The sequence below is a fragment of the Aplidium turbinatum genome, chromosome 12 (assembly GCF_918807975.1).
Source record: "Aplidium turbinatum chromosome 12, kaAplTurb1.1, whole genome shotgun sequence".
In the NCBI taxonomy this organism is placed as follows: Eukaryota; Metazoa; Chordata; class Ascidiacea; order Aplousobranchia; family Polyclinidae; genus Aplidium; species Aplidium turbinatum.
The window spans coordinates 14,097,370-14,108,070 of NC_137483.1; the positions used below are offsets into that span (position 1 = coordinate 14,097,370).

The 10,701-nt window shown below is 35.8% G+C and overlaps 1 protein-coding gene across 1 annotated transcript in view; it reads right to left on the reverse strand.

The window, feature by feature from the left end:
* The window catches only part of LOC145780867 (uncharacterized), a 29,982-nt gene extending 19,662 nt beyond the window's left edge, over nt 1–10,320 (reverse strand). Inside the window, exons 1-6 of the mRNA XM_082592517.1 lie at nt 10,193–10,320; nt 9,164–9,761; nt 8,560–8,650; nt 7,753–7,835; nt 5,310–5,395; nt 65–251 (exon numbers count right to left, since the gene is read on the reverse strand). Of these exons, the coding sequence (XP_082448643.1) occupies nt 65–251; nt 5,310–5,395; nt 7,753–7,835; nt 8,560–8,650; nt 9,164–9,761; nt 10,193–10,209 (1,062 nt within the window). The 5' untranslated portion in view covers nt 10,210–10,320. The remainder of the gene's footprint in view (nt 1–64; nt 252–5,309; nt 5,396–7,752; nt 7,836–8,559; nt 8,651–9,163; nt 9,762–10,192) is intronic.
* Between the last annotated feature and the right edge of the window lie 381 nt (nt 10,321–10,701).

Consider the following 10,701-nt stretch of genomic DNA (forward strand, 5'->3'; position numbering starts at 1 on the left):
TTGGAATTGCAAATTTTCATAAAAAAAAACACAAAAACGATGACATTCAAAGCTGCCCACTTACCCACGCTGGAACGTATTCGTTTGGTGCAAAATAATGGCCGGTATGAACTGTTGGATCAAAGGATCCCATGTCTAAGTGAAGGGCAGTGGCTGCAAGTGTGATAATGGTTTCGTCCTGGGTAGGCACTTTGCATTGCAGAACATTGCGCTTCAGCTGCAAGTAGTATTGCTGCCTTGACTGGTAGTTGCTGCACAATGTAGATAAGAATTAGTCACGGTGTGAACAAAAACCAGAAAAACTAGGTGACGTTATCATTACAAAATCGCGAACTGCAGTGCTGCGATAGCAGCTTTTTTGTTTTTTTAATATTATTATGACATTGCCAGTATACTTTTCGGTCTGAAATAGATATTGCAAAAAGCATGTACTCATATAACTGGTACCGTAGGTGATGACATTGTCATATGATTTGTCACAATGAGGTTTTAGGCTTTCTTGGATAGCAAAAACAATAGCCTATCTAACATTTATGTAAGTCGTTTATTAGAGGACATTTTGTGTACGGTACATAAAACCCGTCGTTTTTACATTGATTTAATGCCTGCAAAGTGCTACACAATGAATCAATGCAAAAATACGCATTTTGATACCTGGAGGAAACAGTTTTGTTACTGGTAGCTGAGTAGCTATTAATGTTAGTTGTTGTTGTATTGCATCATTTGTTACTTTTAGCCAAGCTTCGATTTGAAGTACTTTCACTTTTTGTTTCATTCATTTCTCAACGGACATCCAAAAACAAATAGATTCATTCAAGAGAGACAAATAGGTCAAGTGTCAAGTTACAAAGTGACAATGTGGAAAGGATGCAACACTCACTCGATTTACCTGAACAACAACACTTTCAAACAACATTAGATATTTTAATTCATTCAACAATCAAGCCAAAATACTGATTCCTAAGCGAAAAATTAATTTTGCAGGCAAAAGGTACCATTCTGGCGATGGCAACCGGTTAGAAACTTGACCGTTCCAGTTACAATTTCACTTAGATGTAATAGAGGTAATTTTGTGAACATTAAACTATGAACATAAAACAAAACTTTTAACCACATTTAATAATACGTAAAAAAATACAGAACTACAAGCAATCGGATAATGCATTTACTGCATAGCTGCAAACTCCCCCACTGTCAATTAACAAGCGATAAGCAACAGGTCTCCATAAATGGCAACCCTTACGGCACCAATTAAAACTTTGGGGAAGCAGTTCCATACAAGTCGGAATGCTGGACAGATCACACATGCAACTTTGCGTGTAAGTGCTAATGTGATGGACAAGTTTACACACTGACAATAGGGGGGTTAATTGTAATTTCAACTTTAGCCCTGACTTCAAAATACAACATTATTAAGACCTCTAGAACAAAAATTAAAATTTCCGTTCAAAACCTCTCCCTACCCTGAAAAGTACAATTTTGTGTCGAATTGCCTTGTAATGCATTGACATCACTTTTTGTTTAATGTGCATTTATGGATACAGAGTCAAGGTAGTCAATATCCATAGCTAGCTGAGCTATACAGTGGATATAGGGACAGGGTCAAGCTTTCACCAGCGTACAGATTTTAAAACCAAAAACCGTGGTACCAAAGCTTTTCATGTTTTCGTGTTTAGAAGTATCAAATCAGGCAAACAACTAGTACATATTGTTCACTAAGACAAAAATCAAATGATAATTTAGATGTGGAATAATTTGTGATTTTTAATTCACATTCTACTGAAACTATATAAATACTTTCTCAAATCAATACAAATGCGCAAGCAGTAAGATTATCGTTATCCCACAAGTGACTCAACATGTTTTGCATTTCTTCTTGAAAATACGGCTGTACGACCAGGTGTGTACTTCTTCCTAAAGTTAACGCCAGTGCCAAAATTTTATGTCATGTCCTAAAAGGCATCAAAATCTTTAATAGGAAACGACCAAACACAAAAACAGAATAAAGGAAAAGATTGACAAAGGGCTGAAATAAAACTTCACGCCACTAAATTTCTTTCATTAGATCGAAATTGCAAATTATGGGTTTCAACTTTTCCAAAACAACAGCGTTTGAAAACAAGCGACAATTCCATTAGAAGGTTCTTTACAACACAGCCTTCCAAATGTCGACCGAGATGGTAAAACTTCATCTTTTTTACATTGATCTAACGTCTTCGAACGTTGTATAAATCAAAATGGGCGAATTTTGTTAGCTGAGGTGAAACGCCTCATCACTCACTCACACACCTGTACTTCCAGTGACAACAGATTCCAAAAACACAAAATAACAGGGTTTTCATCACCTTCAGGTAAGGAAGCAGTTGGTTTGCACTGCTTCATCGTTTTGCAATGTTGAAAGCAATTCTTTAAATGTTTGACCCTTCTTTAGTTTATTTAACGTTTTTCTGTCTTTAGTAATTTCTAATAGTTGCCCAGCGTTCAGATTTATTACTAAAACACGCAAAAGTCTTCAAAAACACGTCATTGAGAATAAAATTTATGAGTTTGGCGCTATAAAACACTAAAAACGAACACTTACATCATTGAACTAAGTTACGCAATGGGTCATTAAATAACTAAGATTTTTACGACCAACGGGCAACGGCAGTATCAGGTAACGTTTTGTAGCGTCTTCCACTTAGAACAGTGGTTCTTAACCTATGGGTAATTACCCACGTGTGGGTAATTTGAAGATAGCAGGTGGGTAATCAGCTGAACCAGAATATATAGAATTATAGATGTAACAAACAATGTCACAGCTGTAAGTGGTAAAGTTGCTTTATTACTTACACTTTTTTTGATGTTTTGAGTCCTTTCAAAACAACCAAATAAGCACAGTAATATTTTATCATTTTTAAAATTGTTTCGTCATAGTAATTTATTTTCTCAACATTTTTGTCGCCGATTTTATGTATTTTATTTTTGTGACATAATAATAAGATTTTTCTTGTATAATCAGTTCAGTTACAGTTGTTTTATGAGCAAGCTTGATGGCTGCGTTGCTGTTTGAAGTAGTATAGCTAAGTGTACATTTAGAGTTAGTGTTGAGACGAGCGAGCTATATTCTTTTGAAGATGAAAGCTTGGGAAAATTCTGGGGAAAGCATATCCAAAAATCACTAATATTGTTAACCATGTCGTCTCTAATAAGCTGAACTATCGTAACTCCAAAAATGCAGTTTTGAGAAAATTGAATTTTAAAGTTCACGCTGTGTTTGCTGTACATTCATTTACGATAGTTCATCGTTCTGTATCATCAAAACTAAAGTAGATAGAGTTACGATGCTTTAACAAAATAAACTGTAGTCTATAAAGATACCAAATCCATCAAAAACGCAATTTTGAAAAATTTAGACCCCCGATTTGGACTTACGATAGTTCAGCTTATTAGAGACGATGTAGCCTATGTATATTCTACTTATCTCTGTAAATCAGCAATTTCAAGTGTTGTTGCTTTGAAATCAAAATCCCGAAACAAGCTGTTAGATCTGGAGTCAGATTTGAGTTGTGCAGTATCCAAAATCGCACCCAATATTGCATCGATTGTACACAAAAAACAAGAACAAATGTCTCACTGACACTATTGATGTTGTTCTTTGCATTAAATGTTATTTTTGTTGAATAACGCTGTTCTATATTTTTAATACGGCAAAATAGATAAAATTCGATTTTGGGTAATCGGACTTTGATCTGGACAGAAATGGGTAATAAGGGAAAAAAGGTTAAGAACCCCTGACTTAGAAAGAAGCGAGATTTAGCCAACTGCAACAGATGGCTAGGGTTACATTTACTCGGACACTAACGCTTACTGCTCTAAATCATCCACTAACAAGCCCTTAGTGGTCATCATAAAAATTGTGCGGCAGTAAGTAAAATCAAGTTATTTGACTCCACTGACACAATTTGCATGACTAATGAGCTTTGGTCGACCAATGGAACTCTGTATTGCAGAATTGCACGCAATCGTCACTTTTATGTGTATTTCCTTGAAGGGAAAAGTTGCAACACCAGGGTATGCATGCACCTCAAATAGCAACAAAAAATAAAAATTGAAAAGACTCATTCACACACTGGTGGTTGTCGTACCCACCAACCAGGCAAGGAATAGAAAACAACAGGCACACGATGTTAGCATCAAAGTGACGGTGTGAGCTGACACAGTTTTGTTCATATGTCGCGCAAAAAAAGGTGTTATTTTTTTTCCGGCATAAATACATATTATCTTTACACCGAAAAATCTAATGAAAGAAAATGAGCTAAAATCCTGAACTGCAACTTTACAATCGTTTGCAGTTCAGGATTTATGTACTAAGTTATCGTTATGTACATCGTTATGTACTAAGATGAACTAATGAACACACAGTGTGCGAGGTATGTTGCCCAAATTGGTTATTGCACATTACTTGAGAAGGATACCGTGATTGCAGTATGCAACCTTTTTTTACTATTCCAATAAAAACGCGGTGTTTCTAAAAGAGGTCTCATCTTGAAATAGACAGTCAACAACACCACCCATTGCACCCAAGCCAACAAATCATTCCTTATCTGCATTGATTCAACGTCTGCAAACGTTCAATACAAAAACTACTAACCGACATATTTGCTTTTTATGTTTCTCGCTTTGATTAAAAATAACTGCTTTTGTAAGTTTTGCTTTCAACATTGTTCACCATAATCCATTTTCAACAAACAATGCTTCATTTCACCACACAAATTAGTAATTTGAATATACGCAATGCTGCACACCGTTTTCGCAATTAAAAATTAAGCCTCATAGCCTGAAGGTGTGTTTTCACGCCATTTGCCGGATCGAGAATTAATCATCTGACTGTCTGCAGAAAACTGGTTTGAAGAGTTTGTTTATAATACTCAATTAAAATCAACAAAAATCGTTAGTCACAAACCAAGCGTATTTGTATACACTGTTTAAACGTAGAAAAACGTCTTCAAAAATCCAGAGTTTTGTGCTACCCTGAACAATTCAAGCATGATAAAATCTCAAGAAGCGAAGGATTTCGCTCAATTTTGTAATTTCAGGCTTGAGACATGCTTGAGACTTTGAGTCTGGCCTAACCCAGATATGCTTTCCTTTTACATTGATTCAACATGTGTAGACGTTTAAAAAAGCAATGTATTTCGCAAGCTGGAAAGAGATGACTTTACAAGCTCTAATTTTACAAATCAATGTCAGACCAAAAAGCTACGCAAATATCCAGATTGTTTTAACTCTACAGTTGAAGCTTGATAATGTTACAGTATTTGTCTTACCAGATTAACTTCGGGTGTTCGACGTAGTACTGCACTTGAAATTGAATTGTGAAAACAGACGACGGTTGTATACTGAGATCGCTCCCCTGAAAAATAACGAAAAGTTAGATTAACGACACTGTCTTAGGGTTAGATAAACACAAACATGAAAAAAAAACACTCTTAAGCTGTACAAAATAAAGAATTACTTATACGTGATATGTTAAGAACATAACATTTCGGCGCATAACTAGCGCTTAGCTATTACTCTTAAAAACTAACATGACACTTTGTCACCAAACCAGCAATCAGGCATTTTTTACTTTGATTTAACGTTTGCGGACGTAAAAAGAACTGATTGCGCTTACCATAACAAAGCAGCAGTTAAGCGTGACCATTCGGGATTTAAAGTTACATTTAGTGTCACAAAATGTCGTGGGCAGAGCAATATTTCACAAAAATGCAGTCTTTCGCGTGCTTTGTCGGTCACAGTAGGACGTTAACGAACATAAATATCAATGAAACAGGAATTCCAACATTATTAAAGTAAAGCAATGCGAAAGAAACAATAATTCCTTAAACAACAATTTGTCATATTGCATGAAAAAAAAATTATTCAAATACTGTTAACACTAGAAATAGAGGAAAGTCGGATTGTTATCCTCTACAAATAAGACTGCTGAAAAGGTTTTATTACAAATATCACTTGAATGATGTTGCCATGAAACTGCCTTTCAGGAAACAAAATCTTTACAAAAAGTAATAAGTTGATGACCAACTACCGCCAAAAAATGTTACACGTGTCTAAAATACACAACATCGTTGCCGCCCGATTAAATTCAAAAATTGTAAGGATTTCAAATTTTTCGCATTTCATAATTTATTAAAACTGGCATCGTGGACTCGTGACTCTAGAAAGTGAAGTGTGATTTGTAATATGTGAAGAGCCTTATTGCTAGATGCCTGCAGCTGGCTTTACTTTTTAGTGAACAAATTTTCGCTATCCTAGGAATTTTTATTGTTTGATTCACCACTTAGCATTTATGAAAAGGCTTTCTCCTTTCCACACGCCTACCACCACACATCAAGTCATCAATCGAGAGTCAGCTAAAAATGTTAACACTCAATGCAATAACTAACACATCTAAATCATGGGTATTGAAGTTTTCTGTAATGGAAAGCCAGTCGAAATCTTGCCATACAGCACAAAAAAATCAGCCTGGCAGATTAATCATTCCGGTATTTTGTTCTATTTGCTTTGAGCAAGCTGGTTTGTGATGGCAGCATAGTTAATTAGTTAAATTACGTTTTATGCAAAGACTATGAAGACTTAAGATGAAATGAATAAATAATTCCCTAGTAAAGCTAAACAAACGCACTCAAGTAAAAATTGGGGTTTTAACATTTCAACAAGCCACATAAGACCAAAGCACGATCCTAAGCAAACTGGAGGAAAATTTAATAAATTCTTTACCTAGTTAAGACAACGTGGATTAAAATCGACAGTGCATGACTGGTTGGATAAATTTCAGAAAACGCATATTGCCAACACACCTTACATCAGCGGTTTTCAAACGTTTTTAATCCACAGCACACCAAAGAATTTGGAAAATTACCTTGGCACATCGCCTACTTCCCTCATTGTTTTTTTTCAAAATATTGTCTTTCAATAACGTTAGATCAAAGATGCCACGTTGAACAAACTATACATGATAGAAATTTCGCTGTATTTTAATTAATGCATGCCAGTAAAATCATTAACGTTTACTGGAATGTGAGCAGTGATAGCAGGGCGAAACTTTTGTCCACGTGAAATTGCATTGCCAATGATTGTGGCTACACTGCCGAAAAACTGCTTCGACTTTTTGGAGGCACCTCCTTTTTGCAAACATCTGATGATCAATAGATAAACGCAGTTAAATTAATTGTCGGGAATTAATAAAATAGACCACTGTAAAATGAAAGCAAATTCGCTCTTTTAAACAAATTTAACACTTTGCAGCTTTGCGCTACAGCTGCATTTTTAAAATCACAAGACTTTCAAGACACACTGGCGACCCAGTTTGAGAAGCTCTACCTTACAACAAAAAAGGTACCGACACACTGTTGAAATATATCGAACATGAAGACAAATTGGGCAAACAAAAATTCTTAGTTTGTAATGTTCTATTGCCGAGTAGCCTAATGTTGTATTGCCGACAAGTGTTTAATAGTATTACAAACCTCCACTTAATCACGAATGTAAGCCCTTATATATTACATTACGTTTGGTAAAAACAATTCTCTACTTTTAGATTGCCGGAGAAAAAACCTTTCACTAGCCGTTGAACATAGCCATCCTCTTGACGATTTGGATAGTTGGAAATCAATAGACAAAAATACCACTCAACAACCGCGAGTGAGCTGTATGACAATAATAAGTTGTACAAGTGCATGGAGCAGCAACGAGTACATAGTAACTTACCCTTCGTTTCAATTCTTTTCCCCACTCCTTGGGAGCATACTTAGACAGCCTCTGCTTTAAATCCATAAATCGATGCTCTTTGTCTGTGAGATATAATTTGCAAGTTTTAAAACTATATCAGGTAAAGTTAGTTTCCAACAAGATAAGCGTAAGCGACTTTCTTTTTATGGATTTATTTGAAGAGTGGAGGGATACATGAATAAGATATATCTTACAAAATTATACATTATTTGATGCGATTGAGCCAAAAAGTAGATAGGTGCAATCTTAAAAGCGATAATAACTCGACGCCAAACATAAATTTCACTGATATAATTTTCAAAACCATCAGCGTCACAATATATATTATATAATTATTTACACATTTTTGCTAAACTTATAATTGAGAGAAGAATTGCAGTTTTTGTTTCGATGATGAGGCGATTATATTTGGCAGATACAGTTTTGAATTGATTTTCTTCAATGGCGGAGAAATATTAAAAACAAGTTTTTAAAAGATGGGTTGCCAAAAACTGAAAGCGTTTTAAGTTTGAATTATGGGACCTTATAATGCAGAGAAACTATAAAAAACTAATGAAAATAAGCTGCAAGACTGAACAGAAATGGCTACACAGAACTACGACAAAACAAGGAAATCCTCATAACACAAATTATAGGAAAAAGATGGATGGCATGCTATCTATAGTCCATAGATGGCATGATACCACAACCAGCAAATCAGACTTCAATTTCACAGACGTTGATCCAATAAGGACTGAATTGGTTTGCTGGGGCTGCATTATGTCAATCAAAAGTTACAGATCTTACCGACGACAGCGGAAAGACCAAAGAAGTGACTTTCCTTTATGGAATGCATGGTGCACACTTGATCAAAGACTTCCTTGACATGAGCTTTTGGCTGAAAAAAAGTATTTTTGAAACATCAAGCAACTTATTTTTTTTCATCAAAGGTGTCGCAACTAAAAAGAAATTGTCCATCAAATTTAAGATCAAAACGAAGTGCGAGTACTTCAAACAGTCACAGAAGATACTTCAATATTTCCAAAGCGGAAATCAGAGGTTGTTTGACTGTTATGATGTCACAAAATAAACTTCTCTTTTATGAAAATGCTACAAAAAAACATGAAAAGAATCCAGCTTGCTGCCCGATGCCTGTCACCGTTTGGATTAGCTTATCTGGAAAAGCTTTCCACTAATGGAAAAGATGTTACATTTTCAAACCAGACAGTGTCACTTTTCATTTCGGTCACAGTAACCTACTTATAGCGGCAGCATGTGTGTTGCCTTAGAAGGCAATATTGATCTAAAATGAGACCAAAATGAATCATACATAACTAGAATGGTTCACCAAAAGAATGACATGTTTGAACTGTAAGCGTTTGCAAAATTAAAAAACATTCACACTACTTACATCAAAGACTAGCAAAATGGAATCACCATTGAGCAGGTGTACACGAACTGGTTTCTTGCCTGAATGCGATTTCATTTTTAACGCAATAAGACCTTTATTGGCAGACCAATAATCACTAGAAGTGCTGCTGCAAAACTTGTCAACTGAACACCGCGCTGCACTTCGGCAAAATTGGCCTGAAGAGCTGGATCTCCTTTGCTTGAATGGATTCTTGCAGTTATTAAAAGAACGGTAATCCGGATTAGTAGGCCGAGACAACGAATTATCTCCAGCGACGTGTTGGGAAAAGGTTTGCTTTGTATCTTCAGCCGCTGAATTGGACAACTTCAAGCAATCCAAAAACGTTAACTTAGTTGGTTCGATTAGCTGCAAGGTTGATCGAGCACTAATATTTACAGGTAATTCTCCACCAGATAATGACACAGCGCGTCTTCTTTGGTAAGGCGGCGAGTCCGCTATTAAAACATCGGAAGTATTGTCAAAGCGCTGTTTCAATAGTAAGTCGTCTTGGTTTCTCAGACTAAAATGCTTTTGCTTTGGAAGAGTTTGATATTTCTTTCTTTTATTTGGCAACACGGCAAGTATATTTTGCCCACATCTAAAAATATAAAAAGTCATTAATGATTTTCTAAAGCTCAACAAGAACGGAATAATTTTATAAAACTTGAAAAATATCCACTGAAAACTTTGCAAACAGCGTTTTTTTTTCTCAAGCTAATCAACATCGGCTCTCGCCCGTGATACCAAGTCTTGATCTTGATACCAAGTCAAACTGTCTGCTAGTAAAAGTTAAAAACCGCGGCAACTAAGCACTTTTTGAAATTTATTTAGCATATTGTTGCGTTACATGAGAATCGAAAACTATTGACCAATTCCGTTTCTTAAAATCGATCCGTGTTCTAATCGTCGACACTGATTCAACAGAAAATTGGCAACGTTTGGCTTAATTTCACTGCTATTAAAACCTGAAAAACACCCTTACTGTTCACCCTGCCATATAAATGATTATTATTATTCATGCTGATGTACCTGTAACAAAGCTGCATCAAATTTCTCTCGGCTCTGCACTTCACTACAAAACTAAGCAACTTTTCTCATAACAAGCACCACCAGCATTTCAGCATTTGTTTGCTCTGACTCTGATGTCGAGCAGCCGGTCTCCACTCCAGGCATTTTTTCAACGCTTGATTGGCCGCACTCTACTTCTACAATTCAAAACAAAAGCTTTTTTCTTTTGCGCAGTTGAAATGACTCGCTTTGTGATTTCTTTGGACAACAATGCTTGACCTGTGATGCCACAATTCAGAAATATGATTTGTGACAAAAATTAAGGTAACCTGATGATTAACAGTGTCGGGCATGATTGATAAAACACGAGGCGTGATACAGTTCGTTTTTTGTTCTTTTAGTATTACGTCATTCATACCACTACAGTGACGACAACAAATCGTCAGTTGAAAATGTCTATAAAAATGCCATCAAAAACTGCGAGAACGCAAATGTTTTCGTTGGTTATTATTTACTTCGATTATTCATTA